The 27,820-nt window shown below is 40.3% G+C and overlaps 1 protein-coding gene across 11 annotated transcripts in view; it reads left to right on the forward strand.

The window, feature by feature from the left end:
* Positions 1 to 27,820, forward strand: part of kif21b (kinesin family member 21B) — a 370,384-nt gene that overhangs the window by 111,964 nt on the left and 230,600 nt on the right. For all 11 annotated transcript variants that reach the window (XM_061984919.1, XM_061984922.1, XM_061984923.1 and 8 more), the window contains exons 2-4: positions 21,834 to 22,056; positions 24,230 to 24,412; positions 26,166 to 26,315. In XM_061984919.1, the coding sequence (XP_061840903.1) occupies positions 21,834 to 22,056; positions 24,230 to 24,412; positions 26,166 to 26,315 (556 nt within the window). The remainder of the gene's footprint in view (positions 1 to 21,833; positions 22,057 to 24,229; positions 24,413 to 26,165; positions 26,316 to 27,820) is intronic.

Consider the following 27,820-nt stretch of genomic DNA (forward strand, 5'->3'; position numbering starts at 1 on the left):
ATTGCATTGTTATGGTTTTATTGTGTATTGTTTTCATTAAAAAAAAAAAAAAAAGTTTTTGAATCGAGAATCGTGTTGAATTGAAAAAAAAATCGATTTTGAATCGAATCGTGACCCCAAGAATCGTTTTTAAATCGAATCGTGGGACACCCACAGATTCACAGCCCTAGTGTGTATGTACAGTATATATATATATATATATATATATATATATATATATATATATCTTTTATTCAGCTCAAAAACCCTTCCGCCAAAATATTAACACATGTTTTTGTTCTCATTGGTCATGATGCGTTACATTTTCGAACGTATATGATATTATCTTATCGTGGTTACCATGGAAACGTGACTGCGACATGCATGCATATTTGAGGTTGATAATGTTGTTATTGCGAGTCAAGTAAAGTTTGGTAAATCATTTAATACTTTTATTTTTTCACCGTGTACACAGTTTCGTAATATTTAGTTTTTGTTTGTATACAGTATACATTTTTAAATATGTAATATTGATTGGAAACATGAAAATGGGCTGAAGCAAAGCCAATATTTACAGTAAGAACTAGGGAATTTATGCTTCTGATTCCGATACCAATCGTTCATGAGTGAGATCGATACGAATACCGATCAAATGTACGGACTATAAATATTTCTATTCATATATGGTGAGTACTATTGACAGTTTAAAAATGTCAGCACAATATTTAAACTACAGTACATAAATAGCTGCAAGACGGAATCAGATTTTGTGATCGGCATTAAAAGGAATTAATTGGCAATGGCGTTCACATACTTTTTTAATGAAAATCCGCCGATACTGGATCCGTGGCCGATCAATTTGCACATCCCTAGTACGTACTAATACACCCTTGAGAATAAAATATGTATCCAATTATGTAAATTGGTTGAATAGCTACAGTTGCCTGTACTGTATATAAACTTTTAATATTGCTAATTAATTTAATTGAGTGTTGTTGGATTTTTTTCGGATTTTTTTCAGATTTCTTTTTGGAATACTTTTTTTTAATTAACAAATATAATTTCTGCAATTTAAAATGACAAAATGTATGCATGTTGGCTATGTATGAAAGTCTTCTGATCATGCAAATTTGGAATGTTATGCCTTGGTGGAGGTCTTCTTTGACCACCCGAGGGCCCCCAGCTGTTATTAAACTGAATTAAAAATATTTAAAAAAATAACATTTTACTAAAAACATTTCTTAATCTTTGTTGCTATGTAATACTTTTTGTCAGTAGTATATTTTTTTAAACCACATTTTAATGTCTTGCTTATTTCTTCTTCCATTTGTAGCCCTTTAATAATACTATTATTTGACGAATTCCATTCCATTCTAGTGTTGACTTCTCTCAGCTGTGATGTGATGTCTTCTGTCAGAAATGTCTTGACTGTTAATTCTCTGCCATATTCAGTCTGTTTTTGTCTTCTGGATGCCAAACACGCTTTGGACTCATCGTTTTTATTTTTTGTTATTCTGAGAACCATTACCTTAATCCTTTGGAAGAAAGGCTGATGGGAGTGGGGCAACAAGAAGCAAAACACACACAAAAAACTAAACTAAAAGCTGTTTGCCTTATGAACTAAAATGAAACAATTAACCCGTTAATGTCATGATGTGTTGCTACGGGTGACCACCTCAATCTGATATCGTCACGTTTGTTTAATAAATGAAAGTACTGTAGCTTTAATAATTAGAGCTGTCACAGCTGTCATTTTGCATTTTGCTTTGGCAAATAAATATGCAGATTCACATCTGTAGTTAAAGTGCATTCAACCTTGTCACGCGGCAACATGCATGCGACCTTAAGGACCATGTGTAAAGTATAAACCTCACTGTGGGGTTTTGATGCGGGTTGACTGAGGAGGAAGCAGGTTTTCTTTTAGTTGCAAACACTCTGTTGGTCAATGGAAGAGTACTGCCTTGCTGGAGATGTTCCGATATTCTACATCAGCAGTATTCAATTATAGTTCAAATAGCTCCAGATCCAGAACATTTCTTCATGCCAAGGTCCGGAGCCTCGGGGGGAAAAACAGCATTACCCTGAGTTGGTTTCAAAGATGGCTGCTCTGGATATAAACACTGATATGCGCTTTCGGAATATTTGTTATTAGTACTTCTGATTCGTTTTTGTTGCACTAAATCAGCCTATATGATGTAATGTTGAATATTTATGGCAACGTTGCTTTAACCTGAAATAAATTAATGTGCTATATACAGTATGTTCTACATCGCTCGTAATAGCGTCTGTTTCCCCTTCATCCACCGTGTTGTAGATTGCAGAAAGAGTGCATTTTTTCCCATAAGTTGTTTTTGTATGTTCAGACAAGGCAAGCACAAAAATAGTTTTCGTGAATGAATGAAGAACGCTCCCAACTTGGCTGTGACGTCCGAGGTAAATGGAACGCAGCACGAGCAGTAGCCCTTGCGTTTCTAAATGTCGACTTTTTCCCGCAATGCCATCATTCTTGTATGTGACCGATTTGAAAGAAAGCAGTTTGGGCTTAGAGCGGGGGTCGGCAACCTGCGACTCTAGGCCTAGTGGCTCCTTGGAGCTTTTTCAAAAATGAAAACGGAAAAAAGATGGGGGGGAAAATATATTTTTTGTTTTGATATGCTTTCTGTAGGAGGACAAACAGGACACAAACCTTCCTAATTGTTAGAAAGCCCACTGTTTATGTTAAACATGCTCCACTGATGAGAATATTGTTTTGTCCTACTAATTTTGATGATCCATGAACTCACCGTAGTTTGTTTACATGTATAACTTTCCCCAACCCTGCCACAGAAAGACATGTTAAATGCCACACCTTCTTTGTCTCATTTTGTCCACCAAATGTTTTATACTGTGCGTGAATGCACAAACGTGAGCTTTGTCAGTGCATGACTGCAAGCTAATTGATGCTAGCATGCTATTTAGGCTAGCATAATTACACCTCGTTTGTAGGTATATTTGTGCTCATTTAATTACCTTTACTTATATCTTCTGCGTATTTACTGTACTTTATATTTGCATGTCTCATTACACATTATCTGTATGTCATATTGGCTGCATTTCTGATAGTTGTTTGTTCGCCACAGCAAACGTTAGCTAGCGTGCAAAGATTGTAATAAATCCATTAGAATACATTCCAAGCCAGTAATTTCCAAGAGTTATCTCACCCTCTGAGAAGCTTCTGTTTTACTAATGTTTTTCAATGTTGTAAAAATGTCATAATTTCTGTCAACGAAGATTAGCGTCAGCCTGCGACACGGTAATTTTTATAGTAGGCTAATATAGCTAATATAGACACTTACATCACGTTTTGCCTGCATCATGAGACTTGTATAAGGCTTTTAATTTTTTTTGCGGCTCCAGACCTGTATAAGGCTTTTAATTTTTTTGCGGCTCCAGACAAATTAGTTTTTTGTATTTTTGGTCCAATATGGCTATTTCAACATTTTGGGTTGAAAAATTCCACACCATGATTTTTGCTATTCTCCGAAGAAACAGAAATGGAATTGATCCTGTCGAGTTGTGTTTTGGTCGGCAACTGCACCGACAGTGGGTGTGACCGTGAAGACGAGTAAAAGTGAAGCGACAGGATGAACCTCCATGGATGACAAAGCTCAACAGCAATGATTCCAATAGACCTAAATAGAGAGATTTATGAGAGCGTGTCTGTAGGCCTTATTTCCGAATAAATGGGCCAAGTGTTGTATGAAGCAGTAGCAGACTTCCTGTGCCAGCTGACAAACAACAGCGCTCTGAAACACTCACAGCTCGAGCGAATTCGATTAACTCGGCCTTGTGTGTGTGTGTGTGTGTGTGTGTGTGTGTGTGTGTGTGTGTGTGTGTGTGTGTGTGTGTGTGTGTGTGTGTGTGTGTGTGTGTGTGTGTGTGTGTGTGTGTGTGTGTTGGCCTTTGTGCAAGTATTTACATTAGAGAAAAGTGCTCTCTGGTTATCACCAGTCTGTTGTTTTGAAGGTTGAACCATTGAACCAGCATACACACTTGGCACCCTGGGATAGTTTGTGACCGACTTGGAATCCCGTCCTGGTCACTATGCGGCTCGTGATTGGACAACCGGCCCAGACTGTCGTATGAGGATTAACGCGCGATTGCGTTTTGTAATTTGTGCACCACTGGAGAGCAATTGTACCGGAGTGGTGTAAAGCGAACCAAACGTGTGCGCCAAGTACGGTCAATAAACATAAGCGGTCTCTGAGCGGCTCGTGTGGTTCCCAAGGCAACTGGACCCGCCTGAACCAGCCCAGCTGAGGGACTAATGTGGACTCGAGGTTACATTAGCATTCGTAGCATTGACGTGTGTGTTTCTGTGGTCCAAGTAATGATTAGAAAAATGTACGCTGTTAGGTTTATCAATAATTCAACCTTTCCGGGGAAAATAAGACGGTTCTCAAAGTTTTTTCACCAAGTACCACCTCAGAAAAAACCTGGCTCTCCAAGTACCACCTCAGTGACCAACAGTAAAATACAGTAAGCCCAACTATTCATTAAAAACACGACAGAGGTTTTATTTAAAAATGTATATTTAGTATTTTAGCCACACAGTTTGAACAGTAACACTGTTAGAATTTAGGAAAATAAAACACTGTGCCTTAATCAAGTGATTCATTGGCGTTCTATGAGATGGAGCCCGCATACCACTAGTGGTACACGGCCCACAGTTTGAGAATCACTGTCTTATTGAATGAATGCGTATGTTAGTACAATAGTTTAGAACCGTAATACATCACGCAGAGAGGTAATCTTTGATGTTTCAGTATTTTTTTAAAGAATATTTTTGAAAAACTAGATATTTTAAATAATTGTCTCAAATATAGCCATGTGTTGGCGGAACGTCTGTTGAGTTACTTATGAGTTAAATCCCGTACATAACCCTGCAAAGACATTTTAGTTTATTTTTTATTTTTTTTCAATCAATCATTCTCTTTACCTCCTCTCTGAGCTGCCACCTTATCGTGGTAGAGGTGTTTGCGTGTCCCAATGATTCTGGGAGCTATGTTGTCCGGGGGATTCCATGCCCCCTGGTAGGGTCTCCCAAGACAAACTGGTCCTAGGTGAGGGATCAGACAAAGAGCAGCTCGAAGACCTCTATGAAGAACACGAACAAAGGACCCAGATTTCCCTCGCCCAGACGCGGGTCACCGGGGCCCCCCTCTGGAGCCAGGCCCGGAGTTGGGGCACGATGGCGAGCGCCTGGTGGCCGGGCCTGTACACATGGGGCCCGGCCGGGCATAGCCCGAAGAGGCAAGGTGGGCCCCCCCTCCAATGGGCTCACCACTCATGGGAGGGGCCATAGAGGTCAGGTCCGTTGTGAGCTGTGCGGCAGCCGAAGGCAGGGTACTTGGCGGTCTGATCCTCGGCTACATAAGCTAGCTCTTGGGACGTGGAACGTCACCTCGCTGGGGGTAAAGGAGCCTGAGCTAGTGCGCGAGGTGGGGAAGTTCCGGCTGGATATAGTCGGACTCACTTCGACACACAGCAAGGGCTCTGGAACCAGTTCTCTTGAGAGGGGCTGGACTCTCTTCCACACTGGCGTTGGGCGCAGTGAGAGGCGACGGGCTGGGGTAGCAATTCTTGTTGTCCCCCGGCTCAAAGCCTGCCCGTTGGAGTTCAACCCAGTGGACGAGAGGGTAGCTTCCCTCCGCCTTCGGGTGGGGGGGACGGGTCCTGACTGTTGTTTATGCTTACTCACCAAACGGCAGCTCAGAGTACCCACCCTTTTTGGATATATTCGAGGGAGTTCTGGAAAGTGCTCCCACGGGTGATTCCCTTGTCCTACTGGGGGACTTCAACGCTCGTGTTGGCAACGACAGTGAAACCTGGAGAGGCGTAATTGGGAAGAATGGCCGCCCGGATCTGAACCTGTGTTTTGTTATTGGACTTTTGTGCTCGTCACAGATTGTCCATAACGAACACCATGTTCAAACATAAGGGTGTCCATATGTGCACTTGGCACCAGGACACCCAGGCCGCAGTTCTATGATCGACTTTGTAGTTGTGTCATTGGATTTGCGGCCTCATGTTTTGGACACTCAGGTGAAGAGAGGGGCGTAGCTTTCTATCACCACCTGGTGGTGGGTTGGCTGCGATGGTGGGGGAGGATGCCGGACAGACCTGGCAGGCCCAAACGCATTGTGAGGGTCTGCTGGGAATGTCTAGTAGAGTCTCCTGTCAGAGAGAGTTTCAATTCCCACCTCCGGAAGAACTTTGAACATGTCACGAGGGAGTTGCCGGACATTGAGTCCGAGTGGACCATGTTCCGCACCTCTATTGTCGAGGCGGCTGATTGGAGCTGTGGCCGCAAGGTAGTTGGTGTCTGTCGTGGTGGTAATCCTAGAACCCGTTGGTGGACACCGGCGGTGAGGGATGCCGTCAAGCTGAAGAAAGAGTCCTATCGGGTTCTTTTGGCTCATAGGACTCCGGAGGCAGCGGACAGATACCGACAGGCCAAGCAGTGTGCGGCTTCAGCGGTCGCGGAGGCAAAAACTCGGACATGGGAGGAGTTTGGGGAAGCCATGGAAAACGACTTCCAGGCGGCTTCGAAGCGATTCTGGACCACCATCCGTCGCCTCAGGAATCATACACTGTCAACACCGTGTTTGGTGAGGATGGTGTTCTGCTGACCTCGACTGCGGATGTTGTGGATCGGTGGGGGGAATACTTCGAAGACCTCCTCAATCCCACCAACACATCTTCCTATGAGGAAGTAGTGCCTGGGGAATCTGTGGTGGGCTCTTATATTTCTGGGGCTGAGGTTGCTAAGGTAGTTAAAAAGCTCCTCGGTGGCAAGGCCTCGGGGGGGGGGGATGAGACCCGCCCGTAGTTCCTTAAGGCTCTGGATGCTGTGGGGCTGTCTTGGTTGACAAGACTCTGCAGCATCGCGTGGATTGGCAGACTGGGGTGGTGGTTCCTCTCTTTAAGAAGGGGACCGGAGGGTGTGTTCCAACTATCGTGGGATCACACTCCTCAGCCTTCCCGGTAAGGTCTATTTGGGTGTACTGGAGAGGAGGCTACGTGGGATAGTCGAAACTTGGATTCAGGAGGAACAGTGTGGTTTTCGTCCTGGTCGTGGAACTGTGGACCAGCTCGATACTCTTGGCAGGGTCCTTGATGGTGCATGGGAGTTTGCCCAACCAGTCTACATGTGCTTTGTGAACTTGGAGAAGACATTCGACCGTGTCCCTCGGGAAGTCCTGTGGAGAGTGCTCAAAGAGTATGGGGTATTGGACTATCTGATTGTGGCAGTCCGCTCCCTGTACGATCAGTGTCAGAGCTTGGTCCGCATTGCCGGCAGTAAGTCAGACGCGTGAGGGTTGGACTCCGCCAAAGCTGCCCTTTGTCACCGATTCTGTTCATCACTTTTATGGACAGAATTTCTAGGCACAGTCAAGGCGTTGAGGGGATCCGGTTTGTAAGTAAAGTAAAGCCGCTGCTCCTCCACATCGAGAGGAGCCAGATAAGGTGGTTCAAGCATCTGGTCAGGATGCCACCCGAGCCGTCCGGTAGGAGGCCACGGGAAGACCCAGGACACGTTGGGAAGACTATGTCTGACCTGGGAACGCCTCGGGATCCCCCGGGAAGAGCTGGACGAAGTGGCTGGGGAGAGGGGAGTCTGGGCTTCCCTGCTTAGGCTGCTTCCCCCGCGACCCGACCTCTGATAAGCGGAAGAAGATGGATGGATGGATGGAATTCTCTTTACACATGTCAGTGTTTTCCTGTCCCCTTAAAAAAATCGATTTTCGATTGAATCATGATTTTTGTTTGTAATGATTCTTAATCAATGAAAACAAATCTAAAATCATTAAAAAAAATAAAATAAATAAATAAAAAAAGTATATTTTTCAAATCTATCCTGTCCAGCCAGTCAGACAAATCATATTGTTGGTGTAGATATATCTGCTGTACAGATTTACTTTAGAAAAGAAAAGTTACTTATATACATACTTCTCTTTGTCATGTCTGTGTAATCATGTTTTGTTTCAGTCATGTTTTGTTTTGTTTAGTTATTGGACTCTTTAGTTTCTGTTTACGCTCCATTGTTTTTGTTTCCATAGCAACCCATTAGTTTTCACCTGTCATGTCACGCACCTGTTTTGAGTGACGCACCTGTTGTTAATCATGTCTGTGTTATTTAAGCATTTCATTTTATGTTGTTCGTCCTGGTGTCATATCTTTTCTAACCCTGCTATTATCTCGTATCAAGCCATGTTCACAGTCCCATGCCACAGTAAGTGTTTTTATTTCGTGTTTACAGTTTCTGCCTTTGTGCAAGTTTTGTTTCATTCGCCAAGTTTTTTACCTCCGCCATTGTGCGCGCCTTTTGTTTGCTTCTGTTTTGTAGTTTGTTAGTGTTTAAAATAAATCATGTACCCACCTTCAAGCCATGTCCGATCCAAGTTCACTTGCATCTCGGGAAAACAATCACTCCATAGTCCAAGTCTTGACACTCTTGTTGCCTTATTTGTATTTGACTTTAGTACATTTTTGGGTAAAATTTTATTGAACAAAACCGTGTTTTATTTTAAGTAACATAGAAATGTATTAGAGCTGTTTATTTCATGGAGGAATGTAGTTTTTTATAGAACTGACACCCAATGTTATTAAGAAAGTATTGATTTTGAATCGAGAATCGATTCTAAATCGAATCATGTGGTTCCCAAAGATCCACAGCCCTGGTATGTACTGCACCACATTTTATAGGGATTTGGCTGGGAAAAACCCGAAAGTTGCAGTGGGTGCTTTGTAAAGTGAGTTAAGCTGAAGCTGAGTGAGAAATTTCAAGTCAATCCGACTCATGGGGGCAAACTTTTGGAGTTGTGTCATTTTTGTCTAAAAAATAATATCACAGGAAACACATTGAGGTGCTTGTTTTCCAACTATATATTTGTTTGGCTTTTTTAAGTTATTTTGACTCACTTCTTGCAAATGTGTCATGGCCAATTATGAAAACACATGCTGCTTTGTGCTCATGCTTTACTGCTATAAAACATGAATATTTAATAAGAAATACTAAGATTTGTTACAGTTTATAACAAAGATAGTGTGAGTGTGACTCTTAATGATCTACATTTCAAATTTACAGTCATGCATTTGTTTGTGTAGTCCTTTCACTCCAGAACCACTTTGTTGTTGTTTTTATTGCCACAAAAGAGTGCGGCCTGCAAGTGCTGTTGTGACCTAGCAGTTATGTATGGAAGTATTATTGTGACCTAGCAGTTGTGTATGGAAGTATTATTGTGACCTAGCAGTTATGTATGGAAGTATTATTGTGACTAGGGCTGCAGCTAACGATTATTTTTCTATCGATTAATCTATAGATCATTTTTTTCGATTAATCGGTTAATCTATAGATTATTTTTTCGATTAATCTATAGATTATTTTTCCTTTTACCGATTTTTTTTTAATTTAAAATGAAGAGGAAAAAATAAATGTAGGCCAGTTTTTTCAAAAGGCATGGCTTTTATTTACAAAAAAAAAAGTATGGCCACTAGTCAGTCAACATTGACAACAACATGACAAAATATTCTGTAACAATGTAAACATTTAAAACTTTTAACATTTAACAAAATTAAAAGTAGCTTATTTGCTTTTTAATGTGCAAATATAAAAGTAAACATCCAGTGCAAATATTAATATTCTGGAATAGTATAAGCATTTCAAAAGTAAAAGTATTGCTTATTTTGCTTTAAAATGTGCAAAAATAAAGATAAACATCCAATACAAAAAAGTGCAAAACGGAAATATTCTGTAACAAGTGTAAACATTTCAACAAAAGTAAAAGTATTGCTTATTTGCTAAAATGTGCAAAAATAAAGCTAAACATCCAATACAAAAAAGTGTACAGTGTAAACATTTCAACAAAAGTAAAAGTATTGCTTATTTTGCTTAATAACACAACAATGATAGTATGATTAAAGTGAAAGTTAATTGTTCGTTTGTACATAGTATATGTAACTGTTAATGTTGTAAAAGGTATTTGCACAACTAATTAACGTTAGCGTTTGTGACACGTCTTGTGCCGTGGGGTTCTTTCAGGACCGACAGACTGAACGCCAGACGGCTTTGCCAGGTTTACAATCTTTTAATTTTACACAAAGTCTTTTCTCTTCCAACTGCGCGGATCGCGCACCTGGGCACGATTGCGGCGTCGCTCCCGGCGCGCCCCGCCTCGCCGCTCGCTCGCCGCCGCCGCCTCTCCACAGCGTTAAAGAGGAGCGCGTCTTTGTAAACACTGAACAGGCACGCCAAACGCGCCTCTCAGAGCGAAACGGTGCTTTAGTTTATGAATTTACAACGCAGATACAAATGACACATTCATGTTTTTGTGTAATAATGACAACGTATACGCACGCGGACGATTGACTTGTTGATGGTGATGGCAAGAACGCTGTCGGGGGTTTTCTTTTCAAATGTTCGTTCATAGCCGTTGTGCTGCTATGATAGGCCATTTCCGCTCGACACAGTGTGCATACAACAACATTATTAGGCCGTTTATTGAAATACTCCCACACTTTTGACGACTTTTGGCGTGCTTTTTTCCCCTCGCTCGCATCGTCTGCTTTGCGCTCCGCCATGACAGTAAAGTAGTGTGACGTAAATATGCGACGCGCCGACGCACAAAAACGGCGTCGACGTATTTACGTAACCGATGACGTCGACTACGTCGACGCGTCGTTTCAGCCTTAATTGTGACCTAGCAGTTGTGTATGGAAGTATTATTGTGACCTAGCAGTTATGTATGGAAGTATTATTGTGACCTAGCAGTTATGTATGGAAGTATTATTGTGACCTAGCAGTTATGTATGGAAGTATTATTGTGACCTAGCAGTTGTGTATGGAAGTATTATTGTGACCTAGCAGTTATGTATGGAAGTATTGTTGTCGCAAAATTATTTGCAAAAGCGTATCTCAATCTGTGTGTCTGTAATCCGATTCATACGTTCGTCTACTAACTTGTGTGTGTAATCAGATCCGTGTGTGTGTGTTTTAATTTGTGTCCGTATTTCGGTGTGTGATTGGGGGGGGGAAAATGTGTCTGTCTGTATTTCGACCTGTGTGTGTAAAAGATGTGTGTGCGTGTGTGAGTGTATTCAGATTTGTGTAATCTTTTTACACATGACTTTTGCGACACTTCTGTCATGTAAGATTTGTGTAATTTTACACGGCAGACGTGAAAGACTATTCCTTTTTTAGTACCTTTAATTCAAGGGTTTTTAACCCCTTTGACCTCCGGACACTACTTTTCTACTACAGATGGGCCCACTCAAAAATTAACACTGAATTAGTAATCTTACTTCAGATTTTAACCGTATTCAATAATTATATCTAACTTACTTATAATTTAAGAGGATTAACCTTGTCAAGTGATATGAAAGCATGTGTCAATCACAAAGATAATTATGAAGGCTTAGGTCAGGCTGATTAAGAAAATAAATAAGAAGGGACACGTAAAAACTGATGAAAAATGTATTTAAATTGAATCACCCAGTGCTAAAATAAATAAGTAAATTATTAATAAATAATAATATATGTTTCTTAGATAAAGTGTCAATAAAATGTGAGTGCAAATGAAAATACAGCTTCACCACTTTAGTCATCATTTTTGCGCATAAGAAACTTCATTATGACTTGACCTCCAGACTTCTTCTGTTTGTTTGATATTGTCATTACTGCCACAAGTGGTAGAAAAGTGTATTACAACTGAGTACCGCTGCGGTCCGTATTTTGAGAAACAGACATTCTTAAAGTAACTTTGAAATATTCGCGTGTACGTGCTGCCTCCAGCAGACGGTGGAAAAGGAGTCCTCAGAAATATGGCCACCTCACGCCCCCCACCCTCCTGACATCAGTGACTTTCATGACTGTCAAGGTTTGATGAGGCACATGCACTACTGTGGGTGTTTGTTTGTTTGCCTCCTAATTAACACTATTGAGTTTGATAATTGGCCTAATCAGGGCATTCCCTTGGAGCTTGTGTATAATGAGTTTCTGATCGTGTGTGTGTTGGTGTGTTGGTGTTTGTTCAGGCTCGAAGATACATCGTGTGTGTTCTGCACAGATAAGATGATTTGCACTTTGAAGAATCCCCAATCTGCATATCGTGTTTATTATTTGATGCTCTTTATCTCGTTGAGACATTAAACTGTGGCGTTCTGAGCTATTTCTAGATGCTAAATGTCCTTTCGTGAGTGTGCAGCCTGTCTAGTGAGTGTGTGCAGCCTGTCGTGTGTGTGTGTGTGTGTGTGTGTGTGTGTGCGTGTGTGTGAGTGATGTTTGCGGTTTCAATCAATGCTATGTGGATCTTGTCTTTTGTCGGTGCAGCTCAGCCTTATGGTGTTGTGCGAAATGAGTATAAATAGCTGCTTCATTCTTCTCCTTGTGGACACACTGACTTCCATCATTGTGTGTTTGTTTCCCCGTGTGTGTGTGTGTGTGTGTGTGTGTGTGTGTGTGTGTGTGTGTGTGTATATGTGTGTGTGTGTGTGTGTGTTTGTGTGCCAGACATGTTTGTCTATCCTCATTTGAAGCAGAAGGTTCCTAATTTTTATTTATTTATTTTTTTACCGTGATGGCCTTGTTTGAAGGTTTTTTCTTCTTTTTTGCAGACGTGAAAAAACAAAAGTTCACTTTTAGTTTTTTTGTTTTAATTCAATTGCTTTGGGTTCTGTGCCCTCGTATTACACACCCTGGCTTACTGGCGGACTTTCTTGGCTCTGTGAGACACGTTTATGGACTCTGGGTCTCAGTGAATGCCTTTTGAGCAGAGATGCTTCATAAAAAATGACAATGGAAATTAATTACCGTACTTTCTGGGCTATAGAGCGCACTCCACATTTTAGAAGAAAACAATTGTTTTACATATACTGTAAATTCCTATAAGCCGCTACTTTTTTTCCTAGCCTTTAAACCTTGCAGGTAATTTATGGAACTTTCTTCACTGACGGTCATAATGCGAATAGTTATAAAAAACAAAAAAACACTGAAACAATGTGTTATTGTTTGTGCTATGGCACCATCTTTTGAACGAGTTTGCTCACTGCAGGTGCTGCATTGTCCTTCTCTTAATATTGAGCCTTCAACCGGAAGTAGAAGTCCTGTTCCGTCTTCTAGCCATCCATCACTCCAAGCAAAGTTTGTAAGTTTTACAATATAACTAAAACAATTCTTTCTTACTAAACCGTCCCATGTGTGATGGCTGTAGGAGTGATTTCATGCATATTTGTACCTGCTATTGTAATGTAATGAAGATAGTGTCATTAGCATTAGTTAATATGTTAACACATTTACAAGTGTCTGAGGTGGCGACTTGTCCAGGGTGTACACCGCCTTCCGCCCGAATGCAGCTGAGATAGGCTCCAGCGACCCCAAGAGGGACAAGCGGTAGGAAATGGTTGGATGGATGTGTTAGTATTATTAACTTACAATGGCATTCAGTTTCACAAATTCCTCAGTAAATTCACCAAACCGTCACCGTGGAGTTATTGAGTCTGTTTAACTGATTGGAGTTCTAGCTTCCACAGCTAGTGGGTCCATGACGATGACTTCTGTTTTGTTTGATCAGCCGTTTGGTTTGTTACAGACACCATTTGTAAACAATTTATGTATGTAACGTAAACAAAAGGGCTGGTCTATTGCACAGGTTTTGATTGTAACAATATCATGTACAAGAGCGGTATCTAATCTATACGACAATGTTTACATCGAGACTTTTGATCATCACAAAATCTTTTTAATTTTTTTTAATTTTAAATATGTTTATAAAGTCAGGACACATGAGGACTTTAAAATGTGATCAATGCATGACCCTGTAACTACTTGGTATTGGATTCTGTTTGCTCACCTACTACTAAAAGACAAGTTGTGTAGTATGTAAATTGTTCTTTGATTGCTATAAGAAACATATGTACTGTAAGATTTTTTTTGTTAAAATAAATCCAAAAATCAAATTTTTTTGGTCCCCTTTATTTAGAAAAGTGTCAAAATATCCAAAAGTATCGAAATACATTTTGTTACAGATACCAAAATGTTGGTATCAATCCAACCGTAATTCAAACACAGTGGTACTGTTCAAACTGTGTGGTCAAAAATATTAAATATACTTTGTAAATAAAATCTCTGCCTCGTTTTAATGAATACTTAGGCCTATAACGCTATAGGGGTGCAACGATTTGTCGACATTGTCGAAACATTTCGACCATAAATTCTGTCGTCGACAATTAGGGTCCGCATCACCACTCGCTGTAAACATGTAAAGTGTGAGAACATTTACTCTTATTCTTGTTAAAAACATTAATACCTTGCTCATTTTGCAAAGTGGACCTTGTTTTTATGGCAGTACATATGTGATACGCCAGCATTTAAAACGGAGACATGATGTCGGACATCTGGAGTGATGATGTGGACTCAGCCTCGGTAAGAGTGTTAGCTTGTGCTAACAAGTGTGAGACAAAGTTGTGTGAAAAATAGATTTAACTATCATTTTAGCCAAAGTCAGCCAGCTAAACTTTGTCTACATCAATTCAAGGACTTTTTAAAGCCGCGTCAATTTGCAATTCAGTAAAAAAAGATACATTAACAAATGTGAACCGCATGCACACATAGAGAGACAGGCACCAATGTGGAGGTAACATGAGATTAAACATACAATATATTAAATAGCCAACATATTAAAAATAATCAAATGTCTAATTCTACACATTGAGTTTATTAAAGTGCTAAAACTGCCAAGAGTTAATCAGTAATCAATATACCAGTGTTCAGCTTTTTAAACATCACAAGATTTTCTTTTAGAGAATGTTGTTGAGTTGTGTTGTGTTATGTTGTTGGTTTTCTTTGCTGCTATTTTAACTTTATATAATACATAAACAAGGTTAATTGTTTTTTTGTTTTTTTAGAACTTTGCCTTTCCTTTTTTTAAAAAATGGAAACATTTAATGTGTGTAACAACTGAATAAGCATCACAGGTACGGTATAAATAAATATTTATAAATAAATTAGTCATCTTTGTTGTTAGTAAGAACATGCCTAAAATAACTTAGGATGCATTTAAAAGTCGATGGAAAAATTTGAGCCATTAAATATGTGTACGCTGTTATGACATGGACTATGGGGGGGTTTGTTTTCCCGGAATGCAAGCGAACCAGACTGGACATGGCGTGAAAGTAAATACATGATTTATTTTAACACTAACAAAAGGTGTAAACAAAAGGTGCGCACAAGGCGGAGAACAAACTTGGCTATGAAAACAATAAACTGGCACGAAGGCAACAACTATGGACGCGAAACAAATAAACACTTACTGTGACAAGAGCAGAACAGCATGATCTATGGTAAACATGAGTATCATGGGTAGCATGGGTATCATCAGGTAACAGAGGTAATGTCGCCAGCCGACTGCCTGGCAACTACAAGCTTAAATAATAGTGACATGATTTGTGACATGTGCGTGAGTCCAAAACGTGATACAGGTGAAACTAATGGGTTGACATGGTAACCAAACAATGGAGCGTAAACAGTAACTAAAAAGAGTCTTAAAACCAAACAGAACATAGCCAAACAAAAACATGATCAACAGACATGACATACGCTTTATTACCCGATTAGTCGACTAATCGTTAAGCTAGTCATTGACTAATCGACTCTGAAAATAATCGTTAGTTGCAACCTAGTACGCTACTGTATTTTAATGTTGGACGAGCCAAGTGTTTTCTGAGGCGGAACTTGGTGAAACAAGTTTGAGAAGCACCGATCTAGAAGATAACCCCAGTGACGAAATACACCAGAAGCTGCAAGAGACACAGCAATATTGCTCAAGGTATGTTCTTGACATGTTCTTTGTTTCCTGTATGCAAGTTATGCACCAGAGTTGGTCCGTGTGACGCCATAACTGTCCCTTCCGCTGTTGCATGATGCACTTAAGCTTTTATTACTGCAGCATTACTGCAGCATTGATGCGTTCACATTGGAGGTCTGCTGTGTGTCATCCCTCTGATGATTGATGCCGGGGCTCAGCTCGTGGCGAGACGCATAGCTCCAATAGTGTTTGCTCATCATGTTTAATGCGTCTTCGAGTGATTACCTCCCCACACAGAAGAAGCCAATGTGAACATATGACCGTGCGACAGATCTGCATTGCAATTTCTGAGAGGGTTTTTTCTTGGCAGGAAGTGAACTTCCACGTACTCAATTTAAACTCATGCCTCACATTAATTCCAATGGTCCTTTTTAGGCAAATAAAAGTGCTGCATAAGCGTAATGCAGCTGACCTGCGTGTTTGTAGAGGTTAAATTATGAACATTTTAATTACTTTGGGCTATTTCTGTCAGCGAGTTTAAATACTATAACCCCACCGCTGTTTCTGACTCATCAAATATGGAATTATTTTACACCTGTGAGGTCTGATGAAAGTAATTAATTGCAAGGATTTACCTGTCAGGAATGGAAACTTAAGTTTGAGTAGTAAGTTTTTACAGAGTGCATTCAGAACTTCTGAAGATGGCTTGAAGGGGCATGGTTTGAAGGAGTTAGATGTTTGTTGTGGAGGAATATGAATAGGAAACAAATTGTTCAATCATTTATTGTTTGTACCAAATAACAAAATTTACAGGATGAAATAAGTAACTCTTTCAAGTGTCCTGGATGGGAATCTAAGGACATATGCTTAAGCTGTTGCACTACCTGGAACTGCGAAAACTTCTGCTGCAATTTGTATAGATTTTTTGTGTGTGTGTCTTACTTGTTCGTGATCCATATAGGCATATTCACTCTTGTTTCACCTCTGCCTGCCGATTGGTCAGCTGCTGCCTGCTGTCAACCATTATGTTGGCAAAAAGGCAGTTCCAGAAAGCTAATCAATATGCTTGGGGGAAGTCTAAAGGGACATGTTTTAGCCTGAGCGGTCGTTATCCACCTGGCGCTAGTGTTTGACTTGTCTCCATTCAATAGCGTGACATTATTTTTGGACGTAGGCATATTTGCTCGTATCTCACATCTGACTGTGGATTGGTTGGCAAAAAGGCAGTCCCAGCAAGCTAATCAATATGCTTTTGGGCGATCTAAAGAGACAATCTCAAGACATTCAATCGATCGCAATTGGACTGTTTGGTTTGTCTTAGAAGACGTTTCGTTTCGCCTCTTAGATTGGTCAGATCTCGTCTAGTGGCTGGTGTCAAAACCCCAACAATTTTTTAGCCTCCAACAAACAGCAGTTAGAAACATTCAAAGGTGACCAGAATGCTATTTATGACATTTGTATACAACTGAATGCAATACTTGCGTGAGGGATTCAGACTATTTTGGACTGGTAGTAGTCGATCCACAGCGATCGTTCCACCACACAATACCTCAATGCTAACGAGGGGAAATTGCACTTCAACGACTGTCATTAAAACAGTTGTTTTTCCCACTACGATAGGGCGAAACCATCCTTGCCCAGGCACACCGTCCTGGTTTTGGAATATGAATATTTGGGCTTTTGGCACCAGCCACTAGACGAGATCTGACCAATCTAAGTCTATGAGCATTAACTGATGAAGCCTAATCGGATGAGAGGCGAAACGTCTTCTAAGACAAACCAAACTGTCCAGTTGTGATCGACTGAATGCCCTGAGATGACAATGACCTGGATGAATGGGAATATTCATAGACATCTCAAGGTTTTCCTCCTGGCGCTAGTGTTTGACTCGCCTCCGCTCAATAGCGTAACATTATTTTTGGACATTAAAAAGCGCAAGCGACAAAAACTGCTTGTTGGAAAAAGTGCAGGGAGCATATCCCCAATTCCTTTCCAGATTACATCAAGACTTGCCAATCCTCATTTTTTCCCCGGGAAAAGTACCATCTTTTCCGGACTATAAGCCGCTACTTTTTTCCTATGCTTTTGAACCTGCCGGCTTGTACAAAGGTTACTTAAGTTTGCGTAGTGAGTTTCACAGAGTACTTTCAGAACTTCTGAAGGTGGCTTGAATGGGTGGTTTGAAGGAATTAGATGTTTGTTTTGGAGAAATATGAATAGGGAACATATTGTTCAATCATTTGTTTGTATGAAATGACAACATTAACAGAATTAAACAAATAACTATATAAAGTGTCCTGGCTGGGAATCTAAGGACAGACGCTTAAACCATTGCACTACCTGGAACTGCAAAAACTTCTACTGCAATTTGTTAGGATTTTTTTATGTGTCTTACTTATAGGCATATTCGCGCTCATCTCACGTCTGCCTGCCGATTGGTCAGCTGCTGCGTGTTGTCAATCATTGTCATGTTGGCAAAAAGGCAGTCCCAGTAAGCTATGGCTATTCAACTGCATAATGAAGAGGACCACAGTTTCAAGAGTCAAAGATCTCGGGTGTTGGACATCAAAATGTGGATGTTTCGTCAGAAAGTGCCTCCTCAGGTTATATTTCTTTGAGACTTAGTTTGCTTAATGACTAAGTACATACATCGGCTTTCACACTGCAATACATTCATTATTCTGCCCTCGCTATTCAATTCCAGCATGTGCAGCTAGTTAACAGTATGAAGAAACGGAAGTTTCAGAAGTTTTGTTGGGGATTTATGTTCCTTCTTTTGAATTATTTTCCTTCCTCATTTTTATTTATTGACACTTCTTCCTTTATTTAGGATTGTAAGACTGAAAATATAAACGTAAAATGAACATTCCAAAAATAAACATACCGAATACTGTATCTGTACTGTAGTTGTAATAACATGCATGATGTTCTGCGTGTATCATAATCAACATTATAGCGACTCACTTGATGGACAGTTGTGCGTTTGGTCCAGCTGGCCGGGGAAGTTTTTTCCAGTTGATTTTGGGTAAGCGAGTTCCACATTTACACCACCAAAGTCACTTTCAGCTCACTCTCTCGACTTCCGTCTGCAGCAATGTCTCACGTTTTCTTTGTGCTCGCTTCTAGAAGCAGCAGTTCATCCTATATTCAGCTTTAAAAAGATGAGGTTGTGAATCTTCATTTGCCAAAAATAGTCATCTTTGATGTCAGTTACCAAGTCTACCATGATTAGAACACACTCGCGTTTGTATCCGAAAGTAGGAACACACAGTTGTTGCGAGAAGTCGGAAGTGCGCTGCTATGGAAACATAAATAAATGCGGAGAGTAAATTAGTTCCGGCAATGATTAAAATGACCAAAATACGGTAAATATGGTACATATTTTACATATTGTTATGAAAGTGACTGTTACTACATTATACATATGTACTTGAAGTGTGTATATTGTACATATTACATAGTTATTAAGGTGTCTGTTACTACATTATATATATAATTACAGTGTGTATATTGTACATATTACATATTGTTATGAAAGTTTATGTTACTACATTAAATATATAATTGCAGTGTGTATATTCTACATGTTACATATTGTTATGAAGGTATCTGTTACTACATTATACAAACCCCGTTTCCATATGAGTTGGGAAATTGTGTTGGATGTAAATATAAACGGAATACAATGATTTGCAAATCCTTTTCAACCCATATTCAATTGAATGCACTACAAAGACAAGATGTTTGATGTTCAAACTCATAAACTTATTTTTTTTTTGCAAATAATAATTAATTTGGAATTTCATGGCTGCAACACGTGCCAAAGTAGTTGGGAAAGGGCATGTTCACCACTGTGTTACATCACCTTTTCTTTTAACAACACTCAGTAAACGTTTGGGAACTGAGGAGACACATTTTTTAAGCTTCTCAGGTGGAATTCTTTCCCATTCTTGCTTGATGTACAGCTTAAGTTGTTCAACAGTCCGGGGTCTTTTTTGTGGTATTTTAGGCTTCATAATGCGCCACACATTTTCAATGGTAGACAGGTCTGGACTACAGGCAGGCCAGTCTAGTACCCGCACTCTTTTACTATGAAGCCACGTTGATGTAACACGTGGCTTGGCATTGTCTTGCTGAAATAAGCAGGGGCGTCCATGGTAACGTTGCTTGGATGGCAACATATGTTGCTCCAAAACCTGTATGTACCTTTCAGCATTAATGGCGCCTTCACAGATGTGTAAGTTACCCATGTCTTGGGCACTAATACACCCCCATACCATCACAGATTCTGGCTTTTCAACTTTGCGTCTATAACAATCCGGATGGTTCTTTTCCTCTTTGGTCCGGAGGACACGACGTCCACAGTTTCCAAAAACAATTTGAAATGTGGACTCGTCAGATCACAGAACACTTTTCCACTTTGTATCAGTCCATCTTAGATGAGCTCAGGCCCAGCAAAGCCGACGGCGTTTCTGGGTGTTGTTGATAAACGGTTTTTGCCTTGCATAGGAGAGTTTTAACTTGCACTTACAGATGTAGCGACCAACTGTAGTTACTGACAGTGGGTTTCTGAAGTGTTCCTGAGCCAATGTAGTGATATCCTTTACACACTGATGTCGCTTGTTGATGCCGTACAGCCTGAGGGATCGAAGGTCACGGGCTTAGCTGCTTACGTGCAGTGATTTCTCCAGATTCTCTTAACCCTTTGATGAGATTACGGACCGTAGATGGTGAAATCCCTAAATTCCTTGCAATAGCTGGTTGAGAAAGGTTTTTCTTAAACTGTTCAACAATTTACTCACGCATTTTTTGACAAAGTGGTGATCCTCGCCCCATCTTTGTTTGTGAATGACTGAGCATTTCATGGAATCTACTTTTATACCCAATCATGGCACCCACCTGTTCCCAATTTGCCTGTTCACCTGTGGGATGTTCCAAATAAGTGTTTGATGAGCATTCCTCAACTTTATCAGTATTTATTGCCACCTTTCCCAACGTCTTTGTCACGTGTTGCTGGCATCAAATTCTAAAGTTAATGATTATTTGCACAAAAAAAATGTTTATCAGTTTGAACATCAAATATGTTGTCTTTGTAGCATATTCAACTGAATATGGGTTGAAAATGATTTGCAAATCATTGTATTCCGTTTATATTTACATCTAACACAATTTCCCAACTCATATGGAAACAGGGTTTGTATATATACTTGCAGTGTGTATATTGTACATATTACATATTGTTATGGTGTCCGTTACTACATTATATATATACTTGCAGTGTGTATATAAAACATATTACATATTGATATGAAGGTGTCTGTTATTACATTTTATATGTATATATATATATATATATATATATATATATATATATATATATATATATATATATATATATATATACTTGCAGTGTGTATATTGTACATATTACATATTGTTATGAAGGTGTATATTACTACATTATATATATATATATATATATATATATATATATATATATATATATATATATATACATACATACACTTGCAGTGTGTAAATAAAATGTTAATGGAGGGTTTTGAAGTTTTAGAGGCTTTGAAGGCCACATCGGTGACTCCTATGAGCCGCATCTTTCAAGCGTTTTTTATCAACTTTAAAATCCTAAAAAAAAAGATGTGTGTTCTTGTCTCTCATAATGATTGTGGACGAAGCTAAAATTCCCAAAAAAGTGCAGTTCCCCTTTAAGGTTGTGGGGCATAACAATGAATGTAAAGGTGTCATGGTGTTACAGTCCTGCATGGTTTAAGTTATGGTCCATGTGTCAATGGTGGAAATATGTCAGCCATCATGCAAATGGATTAAGTTGTGCACACCAGGCGGCCATGTCTGTGAATTATAATTGATTTACATGGTTCGTTAAAACAGCACGGCCAATTCTTTTCCCTTCACATCCATTTCATACTCCTGATTTACAGCAAATAATTATAATATTCAGTCTCTCATCAGGCATGTCTGTCTCCATCCCCTCAGGATACGTCCTCAGATGGCCAAGGAGAAAATCGAGGGCTGCCACGTGTGCACGCTGGTCACGCCCGGAGAGCCGCAAGTCCTCTTGGGAAAGGACAAGGCCTTCACCTACGACTTTGTTTTTGACGTGGACTCTGAGCAGCAAAACATATACCAAGCGTGTGTGCACAAGCTGATCGAAGGCTGCTTCGAGGGCTACAATGCCACCGTGTTTGCCTACGGCCAGGTAAGTCGCACATTTACGTACATTTACTTAAGTTACAAACCCCGTTTCCATATAAGTTGGGAAGTTGTGTTAGATGTAAATATAAACGGAATACAATGATTTGCAAATCATTTTCAACCCATATTCAGTTGAATATGCTACAAAGACAACATATTTGATGTTCAAACTGATAAACATTTTTTTTTTTTGCAAATAATCATTAACTTTAGAATTTGATGACAGCAACACGTGACAAAGAAGTTTGGAAAGGTGGCAATAAATACCGATAAAGTTGAGGAATGCTCATCAAACACTTATTTGGAACATCCCACAGGTGAACAGGAAAATTGGGAACAGGTGGGTGCCATGATTGGGTATTAAAGTAGATTCCATGAAATGCTCAGTCATTCACAAACAAGGATGGGGCGAGGGTCACCACTTTTTCAACAAATGCGTGAGCAAATTGTTGAACAGTTTAAGAAAAACCTTTCTCAACCAGCTATTGCAAGGAATTTAGGGATTTCACCATCTACGGTCCGTAATATCATCAAAGGGTTCAGATAATCTGGAGAAATCACTGCACGTAAGCAGCTAAGCCCGTGCCCTTCGATCCCTCAGGCTGTACGGCATCAACAAGCGACATCAATGTGTAAAGGATATCACCACATGGGCTCAGGAACACTTCAGAAACCCACTGCCAGTAACTACAGTTGGTCGCTACATCTGTAAGTGCAAGTTAAAACTCTCCTATGCAAGGCGAAAACCGTTTATCAACAACACCCAGAAACACCGTCGGCTTAGCTGGGCCTGAGCTCATCTAAGATGGACTGATACAAAGTGGAAAAGTGTTCTGTGGTCTGACGAGTCCACATTTCAAATTGTTTTTGGAAACTGTGGACGTCGTGTCCTCCGGACCAAAGAGGAAAAGAACCATCCGGATTGTTATAGGCGCAAAGTTGAAAAGCCAGCATCTGTGATGGTATGGGGGTGTATTAGTGCCCAAGACATGGGTAACTTACACATCTGTGAAGGCACCATTAATGCTGAAAGGTACATACAGGTTTTGGAGCAACATATGTTGCTGTCCAAGCAATGTTACCATGGACTCCCCTGCTTATTTCAGCAAGACAATGCCAAGCCACGTGTTACATCAATGTGGCTTCATAGTAAAAGAGTGTGGGTACTAGACTGGCCTGCCTGTGGTCCAGACCTGTCTCCCATTGAAAATGTGTGGCGCATTATGAAGCCTAAAATACCACAATGGTGACCCCCGGACTGTTGAACAACTTAAGCTGTACATCAAGCAAGAATGGGAAATAATTCCACCTGAGAAGCTTAACAAATGTGTCTCCTCAGTTCCCAAACGTTTACTGAGTGTTGGTAAAAGGAAAGGCCATGTAACACAGTGGTGAACATGCCCTTTCCCAACTACTTTGGCACGTGTTGCAGTCATGAAATTCTAAGTTAATTAATATTCGCAAAAAAAATCAAGTTTATGAGTTTGAACATCAAATATCTTGTCTTTGTAGTGCATTCATTTGAATATGGGTTGAAAAGGATTTGCAAATCATTGTATTCCGTTTATATTTACATCTAACTCAATTTCCCAACTCAGATGGAAACGGGGTTTGTATTAGGGCTGCAACAACTAATCGATTAAATCGATTAAAATTGATTATAAAAATAGTTGCCGATTAATGTAGTCATCGATTTGTTGGATCTATGCTATGCGCATGCGCGGGGGCAATTTTATTTTTTTGTTTTGTTTTTTACAATCGTTTTTAAAAAAAAAATTTTTTTATAAACCTTTATTTATAAACTGCAACATGTACAAACATCTGAGAAACAATAATCAAAATAAGTATAGTGCCAGTATGCTGTTTTTGTTCAATAAAATACTGGAAAGGATAGAAATGTAGTTTGTCTCTTTTATCCGATTATTAATCGATTAATCGAAGTAATAATCGACAAATTAATCGATTATCAAATTAATTGTTAGTTGCAGCCCTAATATATATATATATATATATATATATATATATATATATATATATATATATATATATAATAATCATATTTACAGGGTACGTTGCAGTGGTGTATGACCATGCGTGTGTCGTTGACGTGGGGTTACCTGGCAATGTGTTTTTGTCTTGTCGGTGTCAAGAACTGAGGTTGACCGTGCTTCCTCCAGACAGGCTCAGGAAAGACTTACACTATGGGCACCGGCTTTGACGTGAGCCTGAGCCCCCTGGAGCAGGGCATCATCCCGCGTGCTGTCCACCAGCTCTTCCAGGGCATCGAGAGCAGGAGGGAGCGCGCCAACGAGGCCGGCACCCCGCCCCCTGAATTTAAAGTCACCGCCCAGTTTCTTGAGGTGCGTGGTCAACGGGACCAGACGTGTGTGTGTGTGTGTGTGTGTGTGTGTGTGTGTGTGTGCGTGCGCGTGCGTGCGTGCGTGTGTGTGCGTGTGTGCGTGCGTTTGTGTGTGTGTGTGTGTGTGTGTGTGTGTGCGTGTGTGCGTGTGTGCGTGCGTGCGTGCGCGTGCGTGCGTGCGTGTGTGTGCGTGTGTGCGTGCGTTTGTGTGTGTGTGTGTGTGTGTGTGTGTGTGCGTGTGTGCGTGTGTGCGTGCGTGCGTGCGTGCGTGCGTGCGTGCGTGTGTGTGCGCGCGCAAGTGGGGCCCCTGTGAACTCTAACCAGATGAGACAAAAATGGGAACCGAGAGAACCCGGCCTCTCCTCCGCAAGCTGGTGACGGACGGGCAGGAGAGTCTGCTGTGTTTTGTCTTGTCGAATGTCGGACACGAGTCTTCATCACTTTAGGCTAGAAGACTAAAGTGATGAGGAGGCAAGTAAACAAATGTTTACTTGCCTCCAGATGTAAACATTTGTGTGTTTACATCTGGAGGGAGGGCTGAATGGAGGAGCAATGAGATAACATGCCTGTGAAGGTTCCTGCTAAATGTTTTGGAGTGCATGATTATGTTTTAAAAGATTTGTATGACTGATTAATATTGTTTCTTTGATGTGTAGCCCTCTGGTGGTGGTGTATTCCTTCTCGGGTCAAAAGGTTATCTCTGTCGATTGTAAACTGATGTGTGTGTGTTGGACAGTAGGTGGGAACAGCTGAACCTTCAGTTGACCTCTGTGATCTTTGGCCTTATTTGTCTTATAGGTTACTCTTTTGACCTATTGAGCAAAATGAGATGTTTAAACAAGAAACACATACCTCATTTTCCGGGCTATAGAGCGCACCGGTATTCAAGCCGCACCCACCAAATTTTAGAAGAAATAAATATGTTTACATATATCAACAGGACTATAAGCTGCAGATATATATTGGTACGAAAGATTTAGTAAATGTTTGTTTCCATACCTTAATTGTTTCCAAACGGTGTCTGTAACACGGCAGTAAAACGGGTGATCAAAGTCATCGTCATGGACCCATTAGCTGCGCAAGCTAGCTCTCCAATCAGCTAAACACACTCAATAACACCACAGTAATGTTTTGGTGAATTTACCAAACTGAAACCAAACAAAAAGAATGCCATTGTAAGTTAATAATACTAACACAGACACTTGTAAACATATTAGCATATTAGCTAATGCTAAATACGCCAGCTTGTTTACATTACAATAGCATGTACAAATATGCATGAAAACACTCCTACAGATGTCACACATGGGACGCTTTAGTAAATATGAATTGTTTTAGTTATATTGTAAAACTTACAAACGTTGCTTCGAGCAGAAACACTATGGACGAATCGTAGACAAAACGGAACATATACTTCCGGTTCAAGGCACGAAACAGTAAGCACCTTGGCAACCCGCAGCACCTGCAGGGAGCGAACTCGTCCAAAAGAAGGCGCCATAGAACAAACAATAACACATCTTTTCAGTGTCTGAGAGTGCTCTTTGAAAACTATTTGTTGACGACAGAACATAATGGCTGTTAACAAAGAAAAATCAATAAATTAGTTGCGCCATTTTATGAGTCGCAGGGTCCAAAACGTGGGGAAAAAAGTTGCGGCTTATAGTCCAGAAAATATGGTAATAAGAATGGCTGTTTAGTACATTACTTTTTATGATGTGAAGGTCATGTGTTATTTTCATGTCTCGTTACTGTAGCTTTACAACGAGGAAATTCTGGACTTGTTCGATGGGACTCGGGATCTGGAGAGCCGAAGCAGGAAGTCCAACATCAAAATCCACGAAGATGCCAGCGGGAGCATCTACACCACTGGGGTCACTTCTAGACTCGTACACACCGAGGAAGAGGTGAGTGAAAATGTGTCCGAGGGTTTTGTCCCCGTAGACGATTGGAACTGAATTCGGTACATTCACACTGCAGGGTCGGATGTCCAATTCGGATTTTTTTTTTGTCAAATCCGATCTTTTTAGTGGCCGTTCACATCACAAAAAAAAAAAGTTTTTAATGTGAATGCAACCTGACCCGTACGCGGACATGACGTCGCACGTACTGCAGTGTTTACGGAAGTAAACATGGCTTCTACGCTAGTCCTGGCTCATTTGTGGCAATTTCAACAATTTTGTGCAAACTTTTTCGCAACTGAATTATTACGCGTAGAAGATTAAGAAGGAATTTTGGTAAAGGTATGTTGGCTCTGGCAGTTTTTTACGTAATTATTTATTTCGATGTGTGCTTGAGGGCTTGTGCTTGTGGGCGAGCAGTCAGAGACAGGAGTGCTGGAACTTTCCCTTAAGTTCCTAAAACATTTTATTTTTACGTTTTCTGCTCTGTTGTCAACTATTCATTTTGTAACCGTCTATTTTGGCGAATAATTATAACGCTTATCGCTCTTTGATGACATTCTGGTCGGATGAATGCGACCTGAAACATTGAGGACCTATCGGATATATATCCGATTTACGACATACGAAAGAGGCCTGGGTCGGAAATTCGGAATTGCGTTGTTCACACGAACATAAAAACATCCGATAAAGGTCGCTTATAGCAAAAAAAATCTTAATTTACCTGCAGTGTGAAAATGGTCTTATAGATAATGACCGAAGTCCGATTGTATTACCGGGTACCGGATCTACGTGAAATCAAATGGTGCCATATTTCGATACCTTTTGTTCCACGTGACGTCACAAGCAGTCGCGCTGTGTCTCAGTAATGTTTGAATTTTCCATGCTAACAAAGCAAGAAGAAGGCGCTCAAAATTAAGTAAGTCTCCACCTTTAATAATAATAAAAATATAACTCCATACTAATTTTCGTAGAATTTCCCTTAGCCATGCTACAGATTAGCATTAGCAATTTTACATGGCTATTTTAACGCCTTAAACTACAACTGAGATGTTACGATCAAACAGCAGTTGTGTAGTAAATACAATACTTAGAGTTTCAACGCTTTGTAGGGCTCAACAAAAGAAGACTGGCACATTCAAGACTACTACTACTATTGGCTATGGCAACACACTGTAGTCAACACACAAATATCTTGGAAGTGCAGCTGCATGTAAAGTCTACTATATATATATAAAAAAGTGCAATACAGTACTTGCAAACGAGACACAAAAGTGTAAAAAAACAAGATGAATATCTCAGAATGTGTTTTGTGGCAATTAAATTTTGACCACAGCATCAGTTGCTATGTCGAGTGGTGCTTTCTATCATTTCCAGCAGGCTGAACTGCAAAATGATTACCCCAAAATTGATTCTCGATTCAACACGATTTTCTTATTATTTTATTTACCGTATTTCTCGGACTATAAGTCGAGGTTTTTTTCATAGTTTGGCCGTGGGTGCGACTTATA

This window comes from Nerophis lumbriciformis, linkage group LG23, assembly GCF_033978685.3.
Source record: "Nerophis lumbriciformis linkage group LG23, RoL_Nlum_v2.1, whole genome shotgun sequence".
NCBI lineage: Eukaryota > Metazoa > Chordata > Actinopteri > Syngnathiformes > Syngnathidae > Nerophis > Nerophis lumbriciformis.